The 27,103-nt window shown below is 36.6% G+C and overlaps 2 protein-coding genes across 7 annotated transcripts; one reads left to right on the forward strand and one right to left on the reverse strand.

The window, feature by feature from the left end:
- Positions 1-46: 46 nt before the first annotated feature.
- primpol (primase and polymerase (DNA-directed)) lies at positions 47-7,876 on the reverse strand. 3 transcript variants are annotated; one of them, XM_077204248.1, is made up of 15 exons: positions 7,774-7,845; positions 7,317-7,373; positions 7,095-7,197; positions 6,911-7,005; positions 6,597-6,735; positions 5,862-6,009; positions 5,668-5,719; positions 5,344-5,480; positions 4,274-4,436; positions 4,050-4,144; positions 2,636-2,722; positions 2,381-2,489; positions 2,204-2,286; positions 1,756-1,802; positions 47-1,657 (listed from the first exon to the last, which is right to left on the reverse strand). In XM_077204248.1, the coding sequence occupies exons 2-15, from the start codon at positions 7,334-7,336 to the stop codon at positions 1,421-1,423; spliced, it is 1,515 nt and encodes a 504-aa protein (XP_077060363.1). In that variant the 5' UTR covers positions 7,337-7,373; positions 7,774-7,845; the 3' UTR covers positions 47-1,420. The 3 variants fall into 3 exon arrangements, with proteins under 3 accessions (XP_077060363.1, XP_077060353.1, XP_077060358.1); XM_077204238.1 differs by having other exon boundaries at positions 1,296-1,657; positions 7,095-7,373; positions 7,774-7,876; XM_077204243.1 differs by having other exon boundaries at positions 1,296-1,657; positions 7,095-7,321; positions 7,774-7,823.
- Positions 7,877-8,156: 280 nt separating this feature from the next.
- On the forward strand, positions 8,157-25,548 carry ncapd3 (non-SMC condensin II complex, subunit D3). Of its 4 annotated transcripts, none has more exons than XM_077204256.1 (35): positions 8,157-8,273; positions 8,670-8,821; positions 8,945-9,107; positions 9,310-9,485; positions 9,661-9,831; positions 10,134-10,195; positions 10,737-10,824; positions 10,907-11,040; positions 11,194-11,266; positions 12,676-12,801; positions 12,921-13,173; positions 13,265-13,303; positions 13,395-13,502; positions 13,590-13,663; positions 14,730-14,864; positions 16,268-16,488; positions 16,607-16,798; positions 17,018-17,115; positions 17,959-18,068; positions 18,147-18,254; positions 19,589-19,697; positions 19,889-19,990; positions 20,088-20,326; positions 20,426-20,505; positions 20,612-20,749; positions 20,895-21,028; positions 22,271-22,467; positions 22,555-22,665; positions 23,389-23,559; positions 23,663-23,796; positions 23,965-24,032; positions 24,424-24,465; positions 24,561-24,623; positions 24,757-24,820; positions 25,299-25,548. In XM_077204256.1, the coding sequence occupies exons 1-35, from the start codon at positions 8,222-8,224 to the stop codon at positions 25,369-25,371; spliced, it is 4,260 nt and encodes a 1,419-aa protein (XP_077060371.1). In that variant the 5' UTR covers positions 8,157-8,221; the 3' UTR covers positions 25,372-25,548. The 4 variants fall into 4 exon arrangements, with proteins under 4 accessions (XP_077060371.1, XP_077060379.1, XP_077060377.1 ...); XM_077204264.1 differs by having other exon boundaries at positions 13,268-13,303; XM_077204262.1 differs by having other exon boundaries at positions 9,664-9,831.
- Positions 25,549-27,103: the final 1,555 nt, after the last annotated feature.

Below are 27,103 nucleotides of genomic sequence, written 5' to 3' on the forward strand. Positions count from 1 at the left end.
CAAGAATTTTCCTTAAAAAATTGTATCCTCAAAATTATTCTATAAATCAGAAAAGTAACCAAAAGCAGTATTTATTGTTTTTGATCCACACCATTGAAAATGTAATTATTGTTAAAACATTTTTAAATGTTTCCATTTAACTTATCACAATAATTTTTGTCATTTATACTCGCTTTTATGGATTATTAGTTGCAGAGTTTCAACTTAGTTTTCTTCAATCGAAAGTGGTTGAAAAGGTGCAATTACCTGGTCCCTGCAGGTTGTGATTATAGCAAAATATTTAATTCAAGACAACAATCAAGCTTTACCGTTAAATCAAAACCTTAAATTTAAACACATTTTTAAGTGGGTTAAAACCTTTTACAATGCAACAGATGACATCAAATATTATGTCCCTTTTGAGGCTCTTGAAATGGGTCAAAGGTGTCACATTCAGATGATCTTGTCACAATCTTGACCAATCAGATCAACATGTATTTACAATTTTATAATCTTAATTTGAAATTAAGTTGAATTTCTCTTGTATTTTTCTGAAAGGGTAAGTTCGGCGTTTTACAAGTAAAGCCTTGTTTTAAGATTCGTTTCTGATGAAATCTAACGGTTAAGATTAAAATTTGGACAAATGCTGCTGTCCCGAGAATTTTAGGTTTTTGTGACCCCCCCCCCCCCATCTCCCCCACCTCCCACCTATACAATGGTTTCATAGGTGCACTGGAACAAACATTCATATAAACGGCATTAAACTTTAGTTTACAAAGACGTGAAACTCACCGAGTGGTCTGGGGTGTTCACTGATATGCCCATGCAAAAATTGCTGCAAAAGATGCTTTCCAACAGGTTTTATCGTAGTTTTTGGAAGAATGTCCGGTTGTGAGGCGTTGGAAAAATAGGTCCACAGTTTTACAACGAATGGTAAAACACCTGTTGGAAAGCATCTTTTGCAGCGATTTTTGCGTTTTGCCATTTTTGACGTGATTTTTCACTTCTTTGTAAACTAAAGTTTAATGCGTTTATATGAATGATTGTTCCAGTGCACCTATGAAACCATTGTATAGGGGGGTGCTAACACAAAAACCCAAAATTCTCGGGACAGCAGCATTTGTCCAAATTTTAATCTTAACCGTTCGATTTCATCAGAAACGATCTTAAAACAAGGCTTTACTTGTAAAACGCCGAACTTACCCTCTTAGTTTGCAGTAAAAGGTGCATATTGACATATATCGATCTCTGTAAATAAAACCTGTTGTTCAGTTATACAGTTGTAATATCCCAAGCCAAGTAATCTAAAATAATAATGGACATGAATGAACCTTTGTATTGAACATTTCGTACGGAAACAAAGTTTAAGCACTTATTTTACAAATTAATGTATAGAAAGAAAGAAATTCATGTATTGCACTATAGTAAGTTAATAATGGTGTCATTCACACTCAGTCACTGCCTGGAGGAGAAGCTCATCAGAAACCTCTTCAGTGGTCCTTTCTACTTCCTGCAAAGCTTCTAGATAAGCAGGGTCATCAGGCCAGTCTCCCCAATCCTCAGTGTTCTCAGGCTGGGCAGCCGAGGAGGACTCTGCTGAAGGATTCATGGGTACAGAGCTCTTGGCTAGCTCAATGTTCCCCAGTTCATCCGTCAAATATTCCTGATCCTCTTCATCCTTAAGATAATGAAAGGTCAACACACAAACATGTACTCAGTCTAATGTACGGTTATGTGAATGACAGGTGTCTCCAGATGAGGTGAATCCGGACAAACCTTCATCAGTAGGTGGCTCATGCAGACCTCCTCAGGCAGTGGGAAGCCTGAAGATAGAAATGCCAACATATTAAAAACAAACCCTTTTAAATGCAATATCATTCCCGAAAAACTTTCCATATCTAGCCATATATTAACATTCTTATTTTAGTATTATTTATATACAGTACTATATAAAGTTTCTTAACATTTTTAATTCACTTTTATTTTTAAATTTTATTCGTTTCTTGTTTTAATTTGCAACTTTACTTCAGCTTAAACCTATAACAGTTAGTTGCCAACAAAACATTTTTAACATTAATTTGAAGTTTTTCATCTTATTTATATTTTATTTTAGCTTTTTTTTATTAAGTGATCTAAAATTACGTTTAGTTAACAACAACAACAACACTAAAATTCAGCCTATCTGGGAGTGTATATCATCTATTTATTCCCATATGGAGCGTACTGGAGGATCTGAAGTTCTGTCTCCTGCAGTCAGGGTCATGGCATCTCTGATACCAAACTTCTTCTTTGAGATCCACCACAATTCTATCAAAAAGAAGAATAAAGAGCATTTGTAATTTGTTGCAAACCATCAAACAGAGAATGTAAAGCAATGCAAGTCACAGTGATAGAGACTCACATGATGTTGTTGCTCTTGTGGAAGCGCTTCACATTGTGGCACCAGCGGAATTTCTCAATGTCATAAACCAGCAGCTGTTCAGATGCAAAGTAGTTCCATCGCCGGATACCTGTTTGGGTTAAATGTGACATTCAGTTAACAAAGCATTCAGGTGAAATAATTCCTTTAGTGAAAAACATGTTTTGAGCAACATGAGGGTGAGTAGATAATGAAAAATTTCATTTGAAATAAACAGTCTTTTTTTCTCCTGCTTACTTCCTTGAATGCCATCCTTGCACACGAGTGTCAGCACAAATTCATCCACCTCTTTAAAAGGAGACGGCTTCTGTTCACCTAACAGATCTATACAGAGAGGTCGGAGTGAGAAGTCTCTAATCGTAATGAACTGTCTATGGTGTGAACAGTAAAACATGACATTACATTTATTTCACTCAACAGCCACCAGGTTAGTGAATGTTCAATTTCATATATATATAAATGCACATTATATACTGTATTTAATGCAAATTTTAAACAAACCACATCACAGCACTGACCTGAGATGGTTATTTCTGAATAAATTCACTTACCCATCCTTCCGTTGGGTCATTTTGACCAGACACTAATTTTTAAAATATATATATATACAAATCTGTTCATCGCAGTGGTCCAAGACCCTAGGACTTTTTTCACACTTGAACCACGAATACACAACACTTTTTTTACTGGATTCGAAGAGTATTGTGATTGAAATTAAAAAAAAAGTAACAAATCCTTTCCTCGAGGGTCAATTTAACCTCCTTAGAAATGAATGGAATGCGAGGAATACTACAGTACACAGAAGTGAGAACAAACTAGAAATGCTAAAGATTCTAACTAAAAATGCTTAAACTTCACCAAAAAAATTATTTTCTAATGTCTACATGCGTATCTGAATGCATACTGAAGAAAAAAACTGACTTTAGGTCCCAGTGGAACAGCTCATTTGCTCATAGATGTATAAGTCCATTTAGTTAGCCTGGTTAAAACCAGACCCTTCGTAACTGAGTTAGGTTCTGGGGAAGGTTCATTCACAGCTCATTTCCAAAAGGGGCGTCACCAACGGACGTCGCTCAAATGCCTCTGTAAGCAATTGGATAGACCTTAAAACCAATCAGATCGATCGTCATCTTGTAAAGCCCGCCTCAACGTTTGTGATTGGTGCCTCGATTTGGAAAGATTGGAAATGAGCTTGAATGGGCTCTTCGCCAGACTAACTTGCAGAGCAAATCTAAATTTGCCGGAAGTTCGTCTGGGTTTTCCCAGGCTACCATTTAGTGGCAAGAGTCATGAAATATCATGTTATATTATTATTTTTCCACAGGAGGTCAGCAAAGACACCCAATGTAAGATATTTTGAGCTGAATTAAAATGGTTATGGATGAAATTGTGAGTTATTTTGAATTTAGCGGAAAGAATGTGATTAATGTGCTAATATTATTACTTATTAATCATTCATAAAATCTAATAATTTAAAGGTTAATTAAATAACCAAAAATCTCCCAAAAATTGCATTAAGAAATAGAAAAAACATTACCAAAATAAAATAAGCTTTTTGGAAAAAAAAGTATAATTTAAGGGCTTTGGGTCATTTTGACCCACGGGGGAAGGATGAGGGTGTCTCTTGGTGATGTTAACTTGTATTTCTCACCAGAGCTGTGTGACTCTCTTTGCAGGGTTGAACACAGAGACCCTGCTGTATTCTTCTGTGGTATATCATACGTCAAAATCCTCTGTCCTGTGAAACTGGTACAAAACAGATATGTACGTTAGTGTGTGTGTGTGAAAGCGAGAGAGACACAAAAATAAAATCACAAAAAGCTTGCTCCACCATAGTGTGGACAACATATTTACACAATTTTTGCATACACTAACCTGATGTTGGTGATTAAAGAATCTAGAAATATGCGTTCTTCTTTAGTAGTGTGGTTGGAGGGCTTTGGGACAAACTTGTTGTCTTCTGCCACACTGAAGGCTGCATTCTTTCCCAGTTTGGAGGACTTGTAGAGGCGAAAGTTCCTGTTCTTTGTGTAGACACCTTCAAAAGAGAGCATGGTACTAACATCAGGCATAACTTTCTTGTCCTTTATCTTAATAAACTCTCGTGAAAAAGAAGTGTGCTAAATTTTATTGATTAAACACTTGTAGTGTACTTTCTTAAAAACTGTACTAGCTGGACCGGGCCGTGGAAGGGCAACAACCAAGCAGCAGGATCGGTATTTGCTCCTTTGTGTGAGGAGGAACAGGAGGAGCACTGCCAGAGCCCTACAAAATGACCTACAGCCGTCTACTGGTGTGCATGTTTCTGAACAAACTGTCCGAAACAGACTCCATGAGGCTGGCATGACGCCAGACATCCTCTAGTGGGACCTGTGCTCACAGCCCAGCACCGTGCAGCTCCATCGCATTTGCCAGGGAACACCAGAATCGACAGGTCCGCTATTGGCGCCCCTTTCTCTTCACAGATGAGACTGTGAAGAGTCATGACATGAAAGTCATGACAGACATGAAAGAGTCTGGAGAAGCCGTGGGGAACGTTATGCTGACTGCAACACCATCCAGTAAGACTTGATTTTTGGTGTGATTTTAAATTCAGCCAATTTGTTGAATACTTTGGCTACCATGGACACATCATTTTGATAGATAAAAATAATTAATTAAAATATGGTGCTACCCTGACAAGGGTGTATACTACATTTCCATTCAATTGTAAATAAAATGCAATTAAGTGTCTGATAACATTACATTTAGTTTGCACTTAAATATATCCTTTTAAAGTATATTATTTCCACAATAAGTTTTCCATAAAAACTTTTTGTCACAAGAGACCATTTAATGTGTTTGATTATTTAATCAACAGTAAAGAAGTTGGTGTACAGTAATCCTCTAAAGTCCAATGTGTCATCGAAACAATGTTGACTAAAGAACCATCTTTAAATTCTTACCCAGATCAACAAAAAGTTGTTCCTTCCCATTTTTGCTCTTGACTACTAGAAAGCCAAGATCCTTCTTTTCAAACTTTCTTCTCTTGGTCTGAGAGACATCCACATCATCTCTGTTCTCTCTTGGTGCCCCTGGATTGCTTTAAACCAAATAAAACCAATATTATAACAGAAAGGATGTATTAACACATTAAAAAAAAACATTAAAAAAAATGGGGCTGTAAGAAACTGGAGGAGGGTTTTTACTGTAAACAAGATGGGCAATAAAGAAATCAGTTCAAAATAATGACTTTAATTACAGCCCTTCCAATGTTTGTAATCTCTCACCTTTTTTGAAGACTGTTTATAGCAGATTGTAGGATATCATGAATAAATCGCCCTGTAAACACGCACACAAAAATCACAATCACAGATAGTGACAAATGTCGATATATATTAATATATATGTATTTATCAACCATAAATAGTGTCACTCAACATAGTCACTCAAAGCACATGTTGATGACATGACAATGACTCACCTACATGGGAGTTGTCTTTGAAGGCAGCACTGGGAAGCATGAAGATAAGATGGCGACTAAACTTCTCAGAGGTGCTGGAGTCAAGATTAAGGACGTCTTTTGCAGAGCAGCGTAGACTATAAACCTCCTCTAGCTTCTCACATACATACTGTTATTGCATATAGAGTAAATAACATGTCTAGTTATGAAAACCATTTTAAATCTAGAACAGACAAATCACCACACCACTTTTCAAAAGGTTAGGGGCGCCAGAAAGATGGTGCTCAAAAAACATTTCTTCTTATTATTATTCATGTTAAAACAGGTGTACTGCTAAATGTTTTTTAAGGAAACATTATATTTTTTCCCCCATTTTCTTTTTGATAATTAAATAAGTAGACAAATAAAGTTGCTCATTTATCATTTTGCATTTTTTAAATAGAAAATAGGTAATTTCTTAACATTAGTTAATGTATTAAATAATATGAACTAACAGTGAGAAATATTTATTTTTACATTTAATCATCTTTGGCAATGTTAATGAAAAAAAAATACAATTGTTAAATTTTTGTTCAAGTTCACGGTGCATTAACTAATGTTAACAATGTTAAAAAATGTACAAAAAATGTTAGAATTAACATTAACAAATATTTTTGTTTAATCAATGTGATGCGTCTTTGCTGAATAAAAGTAGGCTATTACTTTCTTTTTTTAAATCTTACTGACCCCCAAACTTCTGAATGGTAGCATATTTACCTGAATTAGTTTTGCCACCATAATCTTGCCGTCCAGGTGCGTGTTGGTGCCTTTGTCAAACTCTAAGTCAAAGTAGAGTTTGCAGACGGCTCCTTCCAGAATGACCTCATAACAGTGCATCAGAGACTGTCTGTGAGTGCTGAAGAGACACAGATCTCTCATTCACATACAACAATGTCTCTAAGTGCATGTACATTGCATTAAAAATGAAGTGAAAATAAACGAATAATGTGCAAAGTAACTATTCTGTAGCAGTTTCCTTTCCATGAGTAACTTCCCTAACACTGATTTATCATTAGATATGTCACAGTTACCTGTAATAATGCCAAAGTTCACTGTAGCTGGTCACTAGGAAAATCCTCTGTCCAGCATCACTGCCTTCCTTCTCAAGTGAAAATATGTGCACGTCCTGACAAAGACAAAATAAGAGAAAAACATTTTAAAAACAGCCGATGATATACTTTACTTGAACGGATATCAAACAGCTAATATCTAGACCTGTTTTATGTGCTGAATGAAGCCGATGGCTGCATTCTGGCGTGGGAAGAGTCTCCAGACAGAGGAGGGCTGCCATGGCCGGGACAGACGTGGCTTGTATGGACTGCACAGAGGAGAAGACTGAAAGGATGAGGCTCTCTGCTCCAAAGACTTCAGCCTGTCCTGCCACTTTCCTCCCATCATCATTGCCTTATAACACTGGAGTATGATTAAATCTCACACATGCTCTGTGATGTGACCATCAGAGGACAGTAATGAGGTCAGGAAAACTGAAGTCACCTGTGGGCAGGTAAAAGTCCAACAGAAAATGTACAGTAAAGGCTTCTGGTACAGCAGATGTAATACTGGGATATTACTGGGCTGATATATGAATGGTTAAATTATTAACGATCAAGAATGTTGGCCATTTTTTAATCCTAATTAGACAGAGAAACAAATAAATAAAATGTTACTGGTTTTGTTTATGTAAATGCTTTATGCCATACACACTAATACACTGTAAACAAGAAATAGATAGATAGATAGATAGATAGATAGACAGACAGGGGATAAAACTGTACAACAAATTAAGGAACATCGGGACTACATACAGTAAGTTACAGGTTAATAAAACATATATATGAGTGCTTCATTATACATTAAGAAATAAGTGCACATAACACCTAGTTTGGTTGCTTACTTGTATTCTTGCTTTATAGTCCTTTGTTATTTTGTTTTTACATATTAACAGTCTGAAGCATTTCCTCTATCTGAGCACAGCGGCTTTTTGAGGAACGCGGGTAATAGCGCGTGCGTCACAGAACGAAGCATTGCGCATGCGCTAGATGCACCGAGCGCGAAACGGAACTTGTTTTAGATCATGAATATTAACAAGTTGACACCACTCATGGTTATTAGAAGTTATTTTCACTTGTTGTTTAATTGTTTTATTAATATTTTTTGGAGATTAGTACCATATATGCATGTTATCATACTGTTATTACGGTTAGGTTTAGGTAAAACGAAAAAAAAACTAATTTCTAATTAATATTCATGAGATAGTATGTGAATGCCGCCGTGCATGCCGGGATATCTGACGTGACGTCCCACTACAGCGGCTGTTGTTGGCGCGTTGTTTTGAACGAAAGATGGAGTTGATACGTGCTCTGCAGTTATTGAAATTAAACAGCGTTTCTTCAGGTATAGTGCCATTTTTGTCACGAGCATGTATTGGGAACAATGGCTTGATGATTTTCGAGACTCCTCGTGTGTATTATTCTATTAAACCTCAAAATATGTTGGGCTGCTGCAACTGACACTGTCATCCCGTGGTTTTGTTTTGGTTTCGAGTCATAGTTTGTAATATGCGAGATTTTAGGTGTTTTTAGCGAAACTTTTTGTTCTGCTATATCCAAACTCAGTTTCTTTTCTATCTAACGTTTAACTATCCGTTCACTGCCATAGTAATATGTAGCCTAGTCATAGTGTAAATCGCGTGCTCATTGTCTATTTTAAAACTTAATGAACTGCCTGCATAATGTTTTTGCATCATTCGCTACAGTGTGCATATGGTATTGACTTGTTGAAATGTTTCAGACTGGGTGGATGCAGTGTGGGATTTCGAGTTCACGGACACAGACCCTCTTGACCCTGTTATTGAGGAGGAGATCAAGGAAGACCCTGATGTTTTCAAAACAGTCTACATGCAGCTTCTGACCTTCTCCAATGAGGAGGATGAAAATACACAAGTATAACTTGATGATTCTGTGATTTATTTCTGTTTCACCTCACCAAAGGCTTACACAATTATAGTAGATTCACTGCAATGTAATATACTTACGATTTCTTGATCATGTATTTTTTTCCTGTAGAGTGTCTGGGTGGTGTTTGGTGAGAATGGTGTCTCTGCAAAAACTTTGGTGGCTGTCCTGTCCTACTTCATCCTTAGTGCTAAAGCCAAAAATCCCAGTCTTGAACAGAGACTGTGTGGTCTACAGGCAGCCTCTCTATACTTGTTGCTGCTGAAAATACCAGGTCAGATTGCAACAGATTATTAATATAGCCTAGAGCAAAAAAAAAAAAAAAAATGATTTCAAGTTTGTTAGTGATGTCAAGGACCTGTCACCCACAACCAAAATCCCTACATAAAAGCAAATGTGATGTCAGATCCTTCTATTTTAACATAACTCTATGTTTTATTAGTTTATTTAATCTTTTTTTGTGTGTCCATCTTCAGGTAGTGTTGCGAATAAAGTGTACCATCAGATCCTTTTTGATACCTGTCTGAACGTGCCCCTAAAATGCTGGCCTCAAGACTCTGGCAAGAAACGCAAGAAAGATTCTCTGAAATGCTCCCAAGGTGACCCCAAACCTGGAAAACGATCCAAACCCCCAAAGAAAGCGTCAGAAGAGGTATAGTATTTTTTTGTTGTTGCTTGTTTCCATATGTGACATTTACACTCATCATCTTTAAAAGTGCATTTTCCTACTCTGACACATTCTCCAAAGACTTCGATTCAATCTATCTTTCAATGATAGTGTTGACAGCGATGTCATGTATTGTATATTTTTGTGTTTTGTTTCCTAGCAGATGGAGATTGATGATGATGAAGATGATGAAGAAGAGGGGGTGTACTTTTCTGCACAGGATTTGCTGAAACTAAGGGAGGCCATTGTATCACTGGTTCGCACTCTTCTGAGACTCCTAGAGAAAATTTCGCTTCGAGACAAACCTCAGAGTGCTGACAGTTGTGTTCAGGTCTGTAAATGCTGCGAGATGCGTGTCAGCCTCACCCAGCATTTGTGTGCTTCTTGTGGTAGTTAGGGATTGGTCTTTTTTTTCTTTTTGTTTCTTCTACTCCATTAAAGAGAAGGTTGACTCCTTTGAAGAGTAGATAACGTTCTCAGAGCATATTTGTCTCCGCAGAAAAGCAGTGTTAATGTATAGATCTTAGTATTGTTAGAACACTTTTACATGTTGATATTGAAACCAACATGTGCATTTTTTACTGTTATACTTAACAGAATGCTGAGATTTCTTACTTTATTTTCATTTTTCAGCTTTTCACTGAACTTACCAACTTTGAACCAGTTATTGGAGATCTTTCATTCTCTCAGGAAAGGTAATTGCAAAATTAGAAAGATGAGGAAATGCATTACAGCATTATTTTAGTATCATTTATATACTATTATATTTTGAATTAGCTTTTATTTTATTTTTACTTTGTCATTTTTATAAATGTTTTAATATTTATTAAAAACAGTTTGTTCCCAAGGCAAGATTTACAATTGTCTTTTAGGTTTTTTTTTCTTCAAATTTAAGTTGGTCATCTAATGTTTGAAATTGACTTCATTTTAGGTGTATCTGTTTTTGGGGGGTTTTCTCCGCTTATGTTTGTTTGAATAATGAGTGTGTTTCAGGTCTGTGTTTTATTGGTTGTTGTCCCCTCCACGCTCCCAATTGTCCACAGATTTGCTCACCCAATTTCTAACAACCAGTCTAAAACAAACACAATTTTGTTTTAATAGTTTTTAAATTTTGTTTTAGTTAAAAATCTCTAAACGGATGGATTTCTTCTTAAATAATCTTTTACACAAATACATCTGACTTTATATCAAGCTTTGCAGCCTTCTGAGGTTTTTTGTGTGTGTGTTTATTTACAGGAATGTTGACCAATTAGAGAGTCTGCCTGAGCTGTCCTATCATGGACTGGGGCTACTCTGCTCAACCATTCATGGTGAAGGAGATGAGGTGTGTGGGGTTACTTCAAGAAGACCACTGTATTTTGGTTGCATGATTACATTGGTTGATCATTGTGTGTTGTATTGTACAGTGCCGTCGCCGAGTGTTCCGCAAGCTACTGTATGTGATTCTAATGATGAAAGCACAGGAGAGATCCAAGCCACGTCTTCTTGCTCCTTCTCAGGCTGTCTGTGGTGCCAGAGACCAGGCCATCCTTTTCATTAGGTTAGTGACTCCAATTTCATTTCATAAAGGAAAAGAGTTTTTTTTTTAAATGATATATGATCTCTAAATGTATTATGTTGGATTTACTTTGTCCCCCAATATTTCTTCAGCATTGATACTGTGAGTTGATTCTGTCTAAATTATGTGTTCTAGTCATATTGTTGATCAGCAGAGGGAGGCCACATTGCCACTTTTACGGATCATTGTGCAACACATCTGCCATCAGGTAATATATTTTATTTTAAAGGAACATTTAAATAAATGTCATTTTAATTATTTCAGTTTTGTCTTTATTGACTCTCAACTCTCATATCGTTCCTGATATATTTATTATATAGTTTTTTTTTTTTCATGGAACACAAAATTCGATTTTCATAAGAATCTACATACAGTTGCATATATGACATAGTGACCACAGCTGTTAAGCTTCAAAACAGACAAAAAGCACTATTAAAGAACCATAAAAGTAGTTAATTCAACTTGTCTTATATTCCAAATTTTCCAAAGCTATATACACATACAGACATCAATATTCACTATCAAATCATTCACACAAGTCATTATGCAGCTCTCAAATCAATTCTAAGAACAACAACAGCAGCTTTTTAGTTTTGGGTAGGAGTTTCACCGCACTCACGATGAACAAGGTGCAAGACAAGAAAACTCAAAAAATAAATAAACTGTCCGCACACTTGAATCCTTAAAGCAAATTTAATTTCCAAGCTTTCGGTCAACAGACCATCCTCAGGCCATACAGACAATAAATGTCACATTCCATTTAACTGTGTTCAAACACATCAGGACAATTAACAGTGATTGCTAACACCTGCAGAAGCCAGGTAGGACCAGTTGTAGTCCAATGGTGGGAGTTGTAGTTTTTTAGGTGATTAATACATTAACTCCACATAGTGAAAAACACCACAAGAAACAGACATAAATACACATAAAAAATGTATACAGATGCATACATATGTACACATTCATACATGCTTACTGTATAAGTACATGGACCGCAAAAACATAATTAAAACCTTCATAAACTGCAGTATTCAAGACTTATAAAAAACTGTACAGCTGTGACTACAGCATGACACTCATGTCAAAGTCCACATTTAAACCTTTAGGATGTAAGGCGTCCAAAGTATGAATCCAATAAAGTTCTCTTTGGCATAGCACTTTATCAATATTGCCACCTCTAGGTAATTTAATCTGCTCAATTCCCTGAAAACGAAGAGAAGAAACTGAATGAGCACACTCTGTAAAGTGACAGGTTACAAGGTAGTTAAGGTCAGCACGTCTAATAGAGCTTTTATGCTCACTGATCCTCTGTTTTAAACTACGTGTGGTCTTTCCCACATACACCCTATCACAAGGGCATCTTAAAATGTAGATAACATTCTCGGTTTTACATGTAATAATGCCCTTCACATTGTAGCTCTTACCGGATCTAGGATGTTTAAAGTTATAGGTCTTGTGTGTATTATTAAATTTGGGCACAATTCCCACAGGGATAGTTACCATCCCTAAGGGGTGCTAAGAGTGCTGGGTAGGGGCTGATCTTATACATGCTTTAACTAACCTATTGCGGAACTAACATGTGAGGTGTAATTCCATGTAACTCACTCTGTGTTTCAGATGGTGGAGAAGTCTGAATATCGAGCCAGTGGAGCACAGGCTGTTGGGAAGCTGATGGCTAAGATGCCGTGCCAGGACTACGCAGCCATCGTTAAGTGGTTCTATAACTACTCCCAAAATAACAAGGTGAACAGTGTGACTATAACGGCCTCTTATTTAAGCACAACTTGGCATTTGCACAGATTATTTGATATTCGTCAATGCACTGGTCTGTTCCTGATTCCTGAAAAAAACCTTCTCTACAGGTGGCATTTAGAATGTTTGCGCTTGATGTTACCATGGTACTTCTGCAGCAAAGTGAGAGGGAAGTGGACGACACAGTGGACCCTGAGCTGGCTGTGTTCCTCTCTCACAGGTTTCTGGTCCACAATATCATTTACAATCATCGTAATGACGTCTCTCCCACGGTCAGAGGTCACGCATTGCACTGCCTGGCACAGTGTCTGGAGCTGGGTTCCCAGAATGCCACAAAATGTGTGCATGAGCTGTTCTCCAATAGTATGTATATTACTACAGTACAATAACTGTACATTCTATTCTTTATTTGTAACATGCATTTGAATACTGATTAAGCTCATTCTTTCTTCAGCAGGTGCTCAGACTATGCTGGATTCAGCCCATGCTGAGCGTAAGATTGTATTTAGGTACTAAAAATGAAATTAGGTAGAGGGATTTTTATAGTCAATGATGGTTCAGTGTGTGTGTGTAATGTTTTTCAGAAACTCTGAAATGTCAGAAAACTGCCCTGACCTTCAGAACCATTGAGCTTACAAAACACAAGAGCATCACTACGACCAACAGGAGCGTTATGAATACTTATTTTCAGAGTAAGTTTAACTCAAATAGACCTTGTCATTTTAAATAAAAAAATTTCATCTCTATTTCTTTATTAATTTTTTTGAATTTACTTTTAGATGAGGAAACCATGGCTCTATTTAAAAAGCATGTCAGTGATCCAAAAACCAATGCTAGAAAAAGTGCACTGGAGGTATGAAATACATTGTACACTTTGTAACATTTCACATTTTCCTTATATTATACTTATAATATTAAAGTCAATGTTTATTGCACCAAAACGGTTCTTAGTTATTTTTACTATATGTGGCCACTTTCCACTATGGTCTATAAAATAGGCAGTTTTTGCCCGAATTACCCAATAAATTGCTGTCTGTGATTGCCAGATCTTCAACCTTCAGATATTGGTGTAGCTCACAGTAGGGTTAGGTCACGATGGGCGATTAGTCGTCCCACTATCAACTTATTGATTAGTGTGGTCAACTAGTTTATCTGGAGTTTTTTTTTTTTTTTAGTTTGTACATTTTTAACAGTAATGCTTTAATTGGTGTGCTGACCGGATGCTGTACTTGCACATTGAAATATTGTTTTTAACAATTTTTGCACCTTCATTTCCATAAATGGTCTCTGAAATGGGGAGGGAGCTTTGCATTGTTATTTTTAGACTATGTTTGTGTAGTAAACAGATTTATGTTTAAAGAGAAATAAAATACTGTTTTCTGTAATATGGGCCCGATTAACTATACACTACCATTTAGATGTTTCTAGTCAGTTAGATTTCTCTTTTTTTTTAAAGAAATTAATACTTTTATTCACCAAGGATGCATTGTTGATTAAAGTGACAGTAAAGACATGTGTGTGGTTACAAAATTCTATTTCAAATAATACTGTTCTTTTGAACTTTCTATTCAACAAACTCAAAGGACCTTGAACAAAAAAAGCCTCACTTTTTCCACAAACTTAACAGAACTGTTTATTGAGCACCAAATAAGCTGTTGAAAATTCAGTATGGCTTTTACAGGAATAAATTAGGAATGGATTATGATAGTAATACTGTGAAATATGATTACAATTTACAGTAACAGTTTTCTGTTTTTGATCAAATAAATGCAGCCTTGGTAAGCATAAGACTTCTTTAACAGAAAGCATTAAAAAAATCTTACTTTTTAATGGTAGAGTATGCAAGGCCATTATTTTCATTGTCAAATTGTATTGCAAGCAGATGTACCTGATCGTGTGCCTTTCATGTGTTTGTGTAGACCGTCATGAGTCTGCTGAAGCATGGGGTGGTCTCATGCAGTGCAGAGAATCTGAGTATTCTGTCAGAGCGCTGCAGGGATCCTGCTGTCTCAGTGAAGAAGAAAGCCATGCAGTGCCTTATGGACCTCCTCGCAGTGAGCCCTCCCTTCCAAACTCACATTACAGCATTATTCCTGCATCTAACAGATGGATTCATACTATCTCTATCTATTATGACCAATCAAATGATTAGCTGGTCAAAACCTGTGCCTCTGCATTTTAATGTTTACAACTGAGGTCATGTTTAAATTCTAATTCTAGTCTTTTTAAGAACTTAACATTTATCCTGTTTTTCCTCACGACTTATCTTCAGCTGGTATGGTAGCTGTCTTTGACAAATACGATATTAATCATATTTGTTTACTAATAAATGCAGTTTTACCCACAAAATAATAACATGATGAATAAAAAAAAATCATGATTTTTCTTTTCCACTCATGCAAATGGTGATGGCCTGGCAAATGAAGGGTTAACATATATCTCTTGAGGCCTGTTAACAACAAGAACGATAATTATAACTATATTAGCGTCCACACCAACGGACAGTCTTGCAGGTTGTCTACTGCCAATTAAAATGTTTAAGGATTCTGATTGGCTGTTAATGTTTTTATCGTCGTGTCAATGTAAAAAATCATTGTGAAAGTGATTTCAACCATTATCGTAATCAAAGAATTTAGAAATACAAAGATGGCGCACTCATATTACTATAAATGGGAGAAAGTACAACACACAATATGGCGGAATAATTCCTCCTTCTAAATAAAAGAGCCAATCGCTGATTGATAAAGTCATCTCGGCACTGCAGCTGCTGTAAGAAGCTCCTGAGAAGAAGAATTTTCTGAGAAGCATGCTTTTGACTGCACATACATCTTTTTTAATGCGATTTTTTTCATAAGAAACCATTTCATGATTGATTTCAAACATGAAATTGAATCGTAAGCTTGGTAAACACACAGCTTTGGAGAATTTTGTTTCCTCATTCAAAGAGATAGGAGCTGTACTTGCATGACTGACATGCGTGATTCCACGCCAAACCAGTTCAGAGGAAATCCTGCCCTGCAGCCGATTCTAAAGTTTTCATTGGTCATGTCAATCACTGTACTGATTGCCTACACAAAACACTGATTCCTATACCTACCCGTCACTGTAACCACTGTAACCGGGATTTCCGCTGAACTGGTTTGGGGCAAAAAATCATGCATTTCAGTCATGCAAGTACAGCTCCTATCCCTTTGAATTTCATTTGAGTTTCAAAGATGGATGCAGAGTGAAACGACTTGTCTTTTGGGACTTTGTTGTAATATAGTTTATAGTTGTAATATAGACTCTGCTATTCTTTTACATTTAGAATTATTTTTAAAACTATGTCTTATCTTTATCGTTATTATTCTAACTATCGTCCTTGGTGCGAACAGGCCTTTAACCTCAAGGCAAGTGCTAGTTTATTTTGTGTATCGTTGTCCTATAACCTTTTTTCTTTCAATTATGATGTGTCCAGGCTCTGCCTGAAAATAGAGAGGTGCAGGAGGCCTGGCTGAGAGGAGTGTTACCAGCTGTCATGGACTCTGAGAGCTCTGTGCAAGAGAAAGCTCTAGAGTGTCTGGACCATGTCATCATCACTCACATTAAGAATCGAGGCAAATATCGGGATGGCGACACCTCTCAGAGGCTGGCCTGGGATTTACTGGGACTGATGTGTGAGAAGTGTCAAGACCTCAGGTCAGTTGCACGTTGTCCTAATCATCTGTGACAAGCAGTGTGTGACATGTCTCCCCCTTTCTTTGCTTTCATTGTTTTATTCTTGTCCTCCTCCACATCCTTCTCTTCTCTTCTGTAGCCGGTATTTCAGCAAGGCTTTCAGCGTGTGGGCTCCACAGCAGAAGTTCACTCCTGCCTTTGTGAACAGTTTGCTATCTCACACAGAGGGAGAGAGGGCCGCTGCTGCCTGGCTGCTGTTAGCTAAAATTGCCAGTTGCTCTCCTAAACTGAACTTCGCCACCGTTCTAGACACCTGGGAGAATACTATCAGGTCAGAAAACAGAGCTGAGGAAGTGGAATTTGTTGTGTCATCAAACCTAATGGTAAATGTGCAGACAGTTATAAAGGAAAAAGGTCAAAGAGTATGTCATTTTTTAGTGAATAATTTAGATTTTAACTGATGGACAGTGTGTGAATGGTGTCTGCTTGCTTTGCATGTTATTTTGTTCTAAAATATTTTTTAAAATGATGTGTTTGTTTAAATTATCAGGTCACCAGTTGTTTCAGTTACAATGACCTGTCATATCTTGAGTGTTATGGGTGACATTGCCTCTAATATCAATGAGGACACCAAGGCCAGAATAGTTGGTAAGTGTTGTCTGTCAGGACTGAAATGGGACTGAAATGATTGTAAATGAGACACAAAAATTACTAATTGTGATTATAATTAAAAATAGTCGCCATTGGTGACAGGTGGTGTGGTTCCATACTTGATCTGGTGAGGTTGCATTAGTTTATTACATCTTTAAGGAGCAAACAAGTAGGTACCGTGAGCCAGTTCCTTTTAACCTGCATCTGACTTGTGGTTCAGTGAGTGTGTAAGACAAATAACTTGTGAGTTTAAGACTTTTTAAGTCAGGTTGGATTCAGATGAACTTGGAACCGCCATTGTTCCATTTGTCCTCATGATTTTTAAAAAGTTTTTGAAAAGAAGTCTCTTATGCTTAGAAATTCTGCATTTTTGGAGGGAATAGAATTACAATTTAAAATAACAGTTTTCTATTTTAGCATATTTTTTACATTTATTCCTGTTGGCAAAGCTGAATTTTTAGCAGCCTTTACTAGAATGACTAGAAATCATTCTAAAATACTGATTTGGTGCTAAAGAAACATCAATTATCATCAGTTTGAAATAGACATTTGTTTCGTAACATTATAAATATCTTTACTGTCACTTTTTACTGTCAGTTTCATGTATCCTTGCTGAAAAGTAAAATAATTAAATAAATTACTTTAAAAAAAAAAAGAAAAGAAAAAATCTCACTGAGCCCAAACTTTTGAATGGTAGGCTAGTCAGTCTAATTATTACCTACTGTATGTTCATGTAACACTGGTAATTCAGTTAAAGTTACACATTCAAAACACAGCTTTGTTAGTAATGGCATTTTAATTGAAATACATTATAAATGTGTGCACATTTTATCTGTGTAGATGATCTGATGGGCTGGTTGAAGACTTTCAGTCTGCCTTTGGAGGTGATCAACTCCTGTGTGGATACTCTGGTCAGGTTTGGAAGATCAGACAACACTCAGGACACATTGGTAAGATCATACATACTATTGCCCAGAAGCCCTTATTAGATGTCTTTTATTTATGCTTTAATACTTCGTGTGTTTCAGAGGTTCATGGATCGTTTCTGTGGAGAGCTGGTCTCTGTTTGTGAGAGTTATCTGTCTGGTGTCATTCTACAAGAGAAAGGAGCTATGAACATCAATGAAGACCTTCTGGTACAGACAGAGCCTTTATTAAGGGGGGATGAATCACACTTTTTTCATTGAGGCCTATTTATCACATATTGAAGTTTTTGCAGCAAAAACAATCAATTTAGTTTTACATGACTATTTTCCACCCTCTCTGATACTTATAGTTAAACGGCTGTTCTGTTTAGTTTTTCTTGCTATTGTGTTTTTTAAGTCAGAAAGCAACAATATAGTGTCTGTTTACACCTGGTCACTTCATGCGTTTTCTCTGATCGGAAAAGACAAGGTGTAAATGTCCTCCGAAACGCTTTCGAGACTGGGGGTTTCAGGAGGCGGTTTGAGACTCATTCCAAACAAAACTGGACAATTATGGCATCTGGTTGTTGAAGCCACATTTGTAAATTTTACTCCTCCCAAAATAGTAAAAAAAATAATAATACAAAAAACCTATGTGAGAGCCAGATATGACAGTGTTACTGCAACACGCAACGCCACAGATATGGCCCACTTCAGATGACTAGCTGAGCATTTCTTGAAGCAGATGCTCAAAATGCCCCTGTTGAACTGTTTAAGAGGGAAGCTGTTCCTGTGCCCTAGATGTTTCAGGTCTGAGGTCACTGGGCAATAGAACGTCTAGACACAGGAACAGCTTCTTCCCACTGACCTTTTCCCACTTAAACGGTTAAATCCCTCCCAATGCATATGGCTGTAAGTGCAATACTCTGCTGCTTAGTGCAATATCTTTGTAAACGTAGTTGATATATATTTCATATTACTCATAATGCTCTAAATATGTTCACAATCTGTAAATATTTTTGTGTCTTTCTTTATTCTTTTATATTTAAGAAATATTCCTTGTTTGTGCAAGCACTCTGATTCCGAAATTAAAGCTGAAAGTTTGTATCGCATCCTGAACATATGATTATCATACAATAATTCAAAATAGTGAAACGAAATAATCTTAGAATGAACTAAAAAAATAAGCTGATGCCGCTGATGCTCTCCTATTGATGCCTTTTGCTGAGAAATTAGCTGATGATATGCAGCTCTTGTTGATCGGATTTCTATTTTTTTGCAGAGACACATTTATGTTTCTCATTTTCAGTCACAGCCACTTTATAAACCTCTATTACATTATGAAAGAAATCACAAAACTTTGCTGTTGAAATTTGCCAATCAGACATAAGTGATCATAAACTTTCGTTAAAAATGAACATACTTTTAACTGTGCATTAAACTCAAAAGCAAATCTCAGAGACCACAACTTGTTAAAAGCATTAAATAAAGTGATAGTTTAATTTACATTTTTCATTTTAAAATGGCAATGTTATATTCCCTTCAATGTATCCTGTGTATCTCAGGTGAAACATCTTTATACACTTGGTGCCACTTCTCTCCATTGTCCATCTAAAGTGGGGAAGAGAATTTTCCTTCTGGTTCAGTCTGTTCTAACTCCTTCAGAGCAGCTAGGTGAGCCCATGAAACTTTTTTTTTTTGCTTGGTATGGATGCACATCTATCCCAGAATTCTTATCATGTGCATGTGTCATTTCAGTAAATCTGAAACACACATCCAAGCGCTTGCATTTTACAGCTGGTGCTTTAAAAACATCTGTCTCATCAACTGCACGTTTTGTTTTTTTATTCTTTGTTTTCTTTCAGTTCCTGCTGAAGGACATGAACTGCCTGCTAGTCAGCCACTGTCTCAGTTCAAACCCAATTCCATGCCAACAGTGGTCCGAGCTCATGCTGTTATCACGTTAGGTGATAAACATTTACAAACGGTTTCTATTTTTTTTTTTTTTAAATACACATTACCCAGCTGGCTGAATGTGATAGAATTGTTCTCTCTGTGTCATAGGTAAGCTTTGTTTGCAGCACGAGGAACTAATGTTGAAGTATCTCCCTGTGTTTGCGCGGGAGCTGGAAGTGGGCACAGAGCTGGCCGTGCGCAGTAACGTGGTGGTGGTGATGTGCGACCTTTGCGTGCGTTACACCAACACAGTGAGCCGATATATCCCAAACATCTCAGCATGTCTGAGAGACAAAGAGCCCATCGTCCGAGAACAGACCCTCATTATGCTCACCAACTTACTGCAGGTATTCGCGCAAGACCCTCCAAGCATTTCTTATTTTTTTATCTGGCTGAGTCAGATTCTTTAAATATATCCTGTATTGTGATGTTTCGCTCTTCAACAGGAGGAATATGTGAAATGGAAAGGTGCGCTGTTTTTCCGCTTCGCTATTGCTCTTGTGGACCCAGATCCTGCCATTGCAGAGTAAGAAATATGGTTTCACAAAGAAAAGCTTATTACAGTGCAGTTTCTTTTGCCATTTAATCTAATGTTGTTGTTGTTGTTGTTTTTGTTTTGTTTTGTTGTTTAGTCTCTGTGAGTACTGCCTGGTTGACCTCCTGCTTAAGAAGAGTCCCCTCATGTTTTCCCAGCATTTTATTGAGTGCATTTTCCACTTCAACTCTTATGAGAAACACAAGAAATATAATAAATTTCCTCAAACTGAGAGGTACATTGTGAAATTATCCATTGTATGTTAGAATTTTTTCAGTTGTTCAGGAACAATGTTTAATTTCCTTTCCCTTTATGGGAGGAATCGACTGTTGTGGAATGCTAGGAGTTCTGAAAATGTGTTTTGGTTTGTTTTCTGTCAGTGAGAAAAGCAGGTTTTCTCTGAGAGGACACCAGAATCAAGGCAAACGCTTCAGGATCTACAGGTTCCTTTTGAAAAACTTTACAGATGAGCAACGCTTCAATATCACCACCAAAATCTGCCAGGACATTCTTGGTGAGAGCTGTTTGTGATAGATTGCTTTCTGTGGTGTTTGCCGTGTGCAGGGTTTGTATAGATTTTAGGAGTGACATTTAAGCACTTTTCCAGCACATTCAATGGGCTTCCAAGCAGGACAAAATACAGTGAGTGAAACAGTAGTTCACAAAACTGGCTGGGGAAAAAGACCTTTTCACACCAGAGGCTATGCGATATAGTGAAATGAATCGCAGACGAATGGTCCTTTTACACTAAGAGCACAAATTAATATGGAACGAAATTTTGAATCTGAATGAGTCAGGCTGAAAGTACAAATTCACATCTGTACAGTAGAGGGTGCAACAGAAACACATCTTTTCTGCTGCAGTACCATTCCAGATATTAAAAGAACAGAACACAGGGGACCCATGACTTGGCCTGCATTTGAAATCGCATACGTCCTTACTAAATAGTAGGGAGAAAAACAGTACGTGACAAAAGTATGTCCGATACTTCTCATTAAAGAGGAAGTACTCGTAAAAGAGTAGGCAAAAAGTACCCGGATGACCTACTACTTCCGACGAGATTCTGAAGCGTGCATACGATGAACACTTTACTATTCAATGAGGCCAAAGGAGAGTATTGATTAATTGTAGTTAAGCGATGTAACTGATGCTGGTAGGTCACATGATAATGACAACATGGTGAATGTAGTACGTCCAGATTACATTCATACACACATTTATACTAAATGGAACATATTTTTTAGCGGTTGTGGAGTAATTACTTATTCAAAATAAGTACCTACTCATGAGATTATGCGGTTTTGGACATATGTTCGATCTTTAAAAAAAAAAAAAAAAAAATATATATATATATATATATATATATATATATATATATATATATATATATATATATATATATATATATATATATATTTATTCATCTAACTGGAAGTTCTAAGGAAAAATACCAATCATTTTTAAAGAGGATATTCAAAATTCAAGGACATTTCAAACATTGGAAACAACGTTTAAAACAAGCTTTTTCCAAACTCTTTATGAACCCTGAATAGAGCACCAGCCCCACCCGATCATAATTTTGTTATAATGTTGTTTATTGATGTTTAACCCTTTAACTACCTTGTGTTTTTCAGTAGCAGGAATATTTATCCATGACTTATAGGTTGAAAGCAAATGGTTAGAGACTCAACAGAAGTTCAGAGCAACACTGGTTGATTACGGCGATGTGACCCTTACATATGCCTCTCTTCTCCAGCCAGTTTTGTGGACTCTGAGTTGCCTCTGGACTGTCAGGGTTCAGAGCTGCTTGCAGATACATTTGACATCCTCTCCCTGAAGGAGATGAAACTGTCAGCCATGAGTGGCCCAGCAGCAGGAGAGGAACCTCAGGAGGATGAGATGGCCATGGCTAAAGCTGTCTTACAGGTGGCCCAGAAAAAGTTGGTCTCACAGGTGAGAGAACATTCTGAGTGTAAATTCTGGAGGTGGTCAAAATCATCATCAGCTCTTTGTTAAACTTGCCATCTGTCTTATGTCCAGGTCCAAAAGAGAAACTTTGTGGAGAATGTTATTCCTATCATCATCAGTCTGAAGAACATGCTGGAAGAGCAACACTCTCCTGTCCTGAAACACCTTATGGCGCACCTACAGGTGATGCATACAGACAAGATTAGATATAAAGGATGTGCCTCCCCCTTCCCTACTTCTTTAAATAAATTAGTTTTGGGCCTTTGCATCTCATCTCAATTTTTTGCACAAATCAAAAAGTCAAAATGATAAAAAATAAATTAAAAAAACTATAGTACCGTATATGGATTCTTTTCATGTTCTCAGAAGCAGAAGTCATCGTAATTGGGTAAACTTCCATGGTGGTGAACAAGAGAATACAACAAATATCATTTTTTTGTTACAATTTGCTCCAATAGCAAGATATAGTCCAAGATAGGGTTTCTGTGACTTTGCAAAAGAGGGAAAAAATATAGAGAGATTGATTATGGTGGTCAGAAAAGAGAAAGATGTCAAATTTGCTGCCCCTTACTCAGACATTGTGGTAATGCTAAGGTAATATAACAGTATATTCTGTGAAAAGGGTCCATTAGTTTACACTGATTCATCAAACACATCCTTGTGGTAGTCGTAGTACTTATGTTGCAATGTTTTAATTAACTGACAGATTGAATGCAGAGCACACAAAAAATGCGTAATGTAATATTTTGACATTAAATTATATTACTTTATTCATACATTTAAAAAGACAAAATTTTAAAACCAAGAGAGAAGACAAGGCAATTGATCATTGATGTCATTTTATGTGTAAATGTCAAGTTATTCACACCCATCACAAGACAAGCCTTTTGTTTATGTCTATTGCAGGTGACCATGCAGGACTATCGTTCAGAAGTGAAGGAGCTGTTTGCTGCCGATGAGCAATTGGCGGCAGAGGTGGAGTATAACCTGAAGCAGTTTGAAAAGGAAAAACAACAACAAGAACAACAACAGATGGAAAACCAATTGGCCAACTTCACTATGTCACCCCGACAAAACGTAAGTCAAACATACGCATGCATCGGAAAGTAGCCGAAATTTGACAACAAACTGCCAGTTATTGATCTCGTCTCTCTTTCTTTCCTCTGTTCATCTTCTTTAGGGTAATTCCATGGCGTCTCCTGCCCAGACAGCAAATGTTGGGAGGCAGACACCAAGGGGAGGTTTTGCCACCCCTCTACGTCCTCTTGCCAATAAAGGACCCGCACGAACCCCAAAATCTGCCGATGCTCTGAGGTAAAACTGAGCCACATCCAAGTACAACAGATAACCTGTCACTTTTTAGTTAGATATCACCAGTATCAATATAATAATATCACCAGCAGCACACTTTATCTATAAAAGTAAGGCAAATGTGTTATGTATGAATATTCACATCACTCTTACAATTATTGGTTCTCTCAGGCGCCGCACATATGCAGGCATGGTGACTCCAGTCAGGGGCCATTCTTCCCCTACAGTGTTTTCAACAGGTGAACCAAAATCAGCATTTTCTTTTGTCAGCAACCAAACAATAATATTGCTCATACAGCACAACACAGATCAGAATTTCTTTTTTCTTTTTTTACATCTGCAGTACAATAATTAATCATACAACGTCAAGGGTATTTTAGATAATGTATTTTATTATAATTATATTATAAAGAACATCTGTATTGTTAGTTGAAAATAATTTTTAATCTCTCTCTCTCTCTCTCCTGTCTCTCTCTCCTGTCTCTCTCTCCTCTCTCTCTCTCTCTCTTTCTCTCTCTCTCTCTCTCTCTCTAACACACACTCTCTCTCTCTAACTCTCTCTCTCGATCCTGTCTCTCTCTAACACACACTCTCTCTCTCTCTCTCTCTCTCTCTCCTCTTTCTCAACAGGACGAGGAAAACAGGTTGGGAGAGCCATTAGTACCCCACAGGGTAGGATTAATTCATTCGGACGTCTCCCATAATTACAAAAGTCCATTTTTAGGGAAACTGCTATTTAATTGAGCTCTTTTCTGATTCTTTTTAAGTGAGCATCAGTGAAGTGACATTTGGAGAACAAGTCAGTGCCATCTGCAATGAATCTAGAAGAGGTATGTTTTTGCGAATGGTCATTCACAGTCTTATGGTCAGAAATCTCATTTACAACACTATGGTGTTCAAATGTTTTAAACCATTCAACATGTACTTTGAAATTTGATCGAAAATGGTCAAATGTGTACTTAGTTACAGGTAGCAAAGATGTGGAGGAAGAAGAGGGTGTTCTACATCTGATGTCACCAGAGCAACAGTAAGCTTATACATTTCATTATGCATTAAGAGCTAAGCTGAATTTACATTTATTCATTTAACTGACACTTTTAAATAAAGTGACTTAACGAGGGATACAAGAAGCACTTCATCTTAAAGAGGCTTAGACAAGAGTTTTAGACATCGTTCATTTACATTTCAATTAAAGGTACACTGTTAAAAAGCAGAACTGCATGCATTTTGCAGAATAAATTTTTTTTGGGTTGTGCTTCGCCACTGCATGCGGATGAAAATGGTCGTCCTACTGCTCATAAAACACTCCCTATTAGGCTTAAGAAACATAACCAGTTTAGATAGAAAGGATCTCAAGCTGTCTAGCTGAAGATGTTACTTTAGCTTTACACATTAATAGACACGGTACAACAACTACCGGTACATAATGAAATGATCCTTCACAATTATACTGTTTTACTATTATTGGTTAAGATTTCTTTTTTCTTTTTCATTCCGCCCTTTAGAAAACCAGTGCCCAGGCAGTGGAATGTGGAATCTCCTCTTGTACAAAAACAGAGATCCAAGAAAAGGTTTTAGTGAATGTTTATCTCTGCATTTATTATGATGTAGTATGTATTGATTCTACCTTTCAGTTCACTGTACCTTTATAACAAGCCCTCTTTATTTCACTGTTTTCTTGATAACTCTCCTTTTGTACTATTTCATCGTGTTGTTTGTAAAAAGGAAATGTTATTAAATGCTTTTGATACTTTGTATTGTATCATGTGGATTTCCTCCAAACCGGGTTGTTATATGGAAATGTACTGAATGTGTCTGAAATTCGCAATCTACTTTCCCTGCTGTTCTTATCTTTGGAGAAAGTGTGGCAACTAATGATTATTATATGGAGCAGATTTATCACCCATTGGTACACAACAGTGTTCTGTTTCTCCTTATGATGTTTTACTAAAACAGTAACTTAAACAAAAAGAAAAAGTCTTTGAGAGGTTTATATATATATATATATATATATTATAAAACATTTTGTCATGCAGGTGACTTTTTTTAAGGTGTAAGGTTATATCACCTGTGTCTACAGAGTGGATTACCAGTGTTTGCTGTCTTTATTGCAGATGAAGTGGATTAAATGTATTTGACGAGACATTCGTATGAGACGTTTCAAACGTTCAAATGTAGCAACAGAAATACTTTCATTCAGTACTTTATTTCATTCAGTACAGTTTCTTTGAAAAACATGACACAAGATACAGCTAATACGATTACATGAAGAGTTTTTACTGTTATAAAAACAGATTTTTGAGCATTAGCATAATTGAAGGTGTCAGAATAAACATGGAATGCACATTGGTGTCTTTTGAAGGTCACAGCATATGTACTGTTTAGGAACGACATATAATCAGTAATAATAATAAACAATAAAAATACACAAATAAAGAAAAGCTTAAAATTATGCCAACACTGACATGAACAGGCTGCTCTATAAATATAAATCTGACATTTTTCTTTGAAGAAAATGGTAAACCCTACATTTATGAGGACAAAATATCCCCACCAAGATGGCAATATCTGAAATCATTTTACTTGTATGGGGACATTTTTTGGTGCCCATGAGGAAAACAGCTTATAAATCATACTGTGATGTTGTTTGAAAATGTAAAAATGCTGAAAGTTTTCAACGATGGGTTGGGTTAGTATAAGTGGATAGAATATACAGTTTGTACAGTATAAAAATCATGTCTATGGAAAGTCCCCATAAAAGAAAAAAACATGCGCGCGTGTGAAAAATAAATTAGAAATGAATAATTTTTGGAAGTTACATTCAATACCTGATGATCATGTTAACCAACATGAATTGATAATATTCCAAATAACAGCCTGCACTTTAATAGCGCCTGGCGTTTAGTACAAAGGTCAGTTGCGTTTCCTCTCACTTCCACATGAGGGAGACAGACACCTTTTGATATCTGTCCTGATCATAGACTGTAAAAAAACGTCCTGATACATGATTAAAAATGGAATTCTCATAACAAGAAATAAAGTAACAGTTTGCTGTCTTTAAGATCTGAATTTAAGATTCGGGTCTCAGTCAACATTTTATTGGTTGTACATGGATCGGATATATTTTTTAACATTTTTATTTATTTCGTTTTTATTTAGTATTTATTTTAGTTATTTACTCCTATTACTCCTAATTAAATATAGCTTTCTAATTGTATTACCGTATTTATTAATTAGAACCTTTCTTATTATTTGTTCTACTATTTATTTATTATTCTGCTGTTTTGTAAATCATGTTTTACTGTTTGCT

The sequence above is a fragment of the Siphateles boraxobius genome, unplaced genomic scaffold (assembly GCF_051911475.1).
Source record: "Siphateles boraxobius isolate OS27281-9 unplaced genomic scaffold, OSU_SipBor_1 119, whole genome shotgun sequence".
Taxonomy (NCBI): Eukaryota; Metazoa; Chordata; class Actinopteri; order Cypriniformes; family Leuciscidae; genus Siphateles; species Siphateles boraxobius.

Bases quoted from the DNA above. Each gene is read 5' to 3' on its own strand.
- primpol (XM_077204238.1), bottom strand. From the start codon at position 7,280: ATGATGATGGGAGGAAAGTGGCAGGACAGGCTGAAGTCTTTGGAGCAG. The intron at 4,145-4,273 runs GTTAGTGTATGC...GTTTTGTACCAG, and splicing joins TCTTTAATCACCAACATCAG to TTTCACAGGACAGAGGATTT. The intron at 2,723-4,049 runs GTGAGAAATACA...CTCTCTGTATAG, and splicing joins AAGAGAGTCACACAGCTCTG to ATCTGTTAGGTGAACAGAAG.
- ncapd3 (XM_077204256.1), top strand. From the start codon at position 8,222: ATGGAGTTGATACGTGCTCTGCAGTTATTGAAATTAAACAGCGTTTCT. The intron at 14,865-16,267 runs GTGAGCCCTCCC...TGATGTGTCCAG, and splicing joins GCCTTATGGACCTCCTCGCA to GCTCTGCCTGAAAATAGAGA. The intron at 16,799-17,017 runs GTCAGAAAACAG...TTAAATTATCAG, and splicing joins ACCTGGGAGAATACTATCAG to GTCACCAGTTGTTTCAGTTA.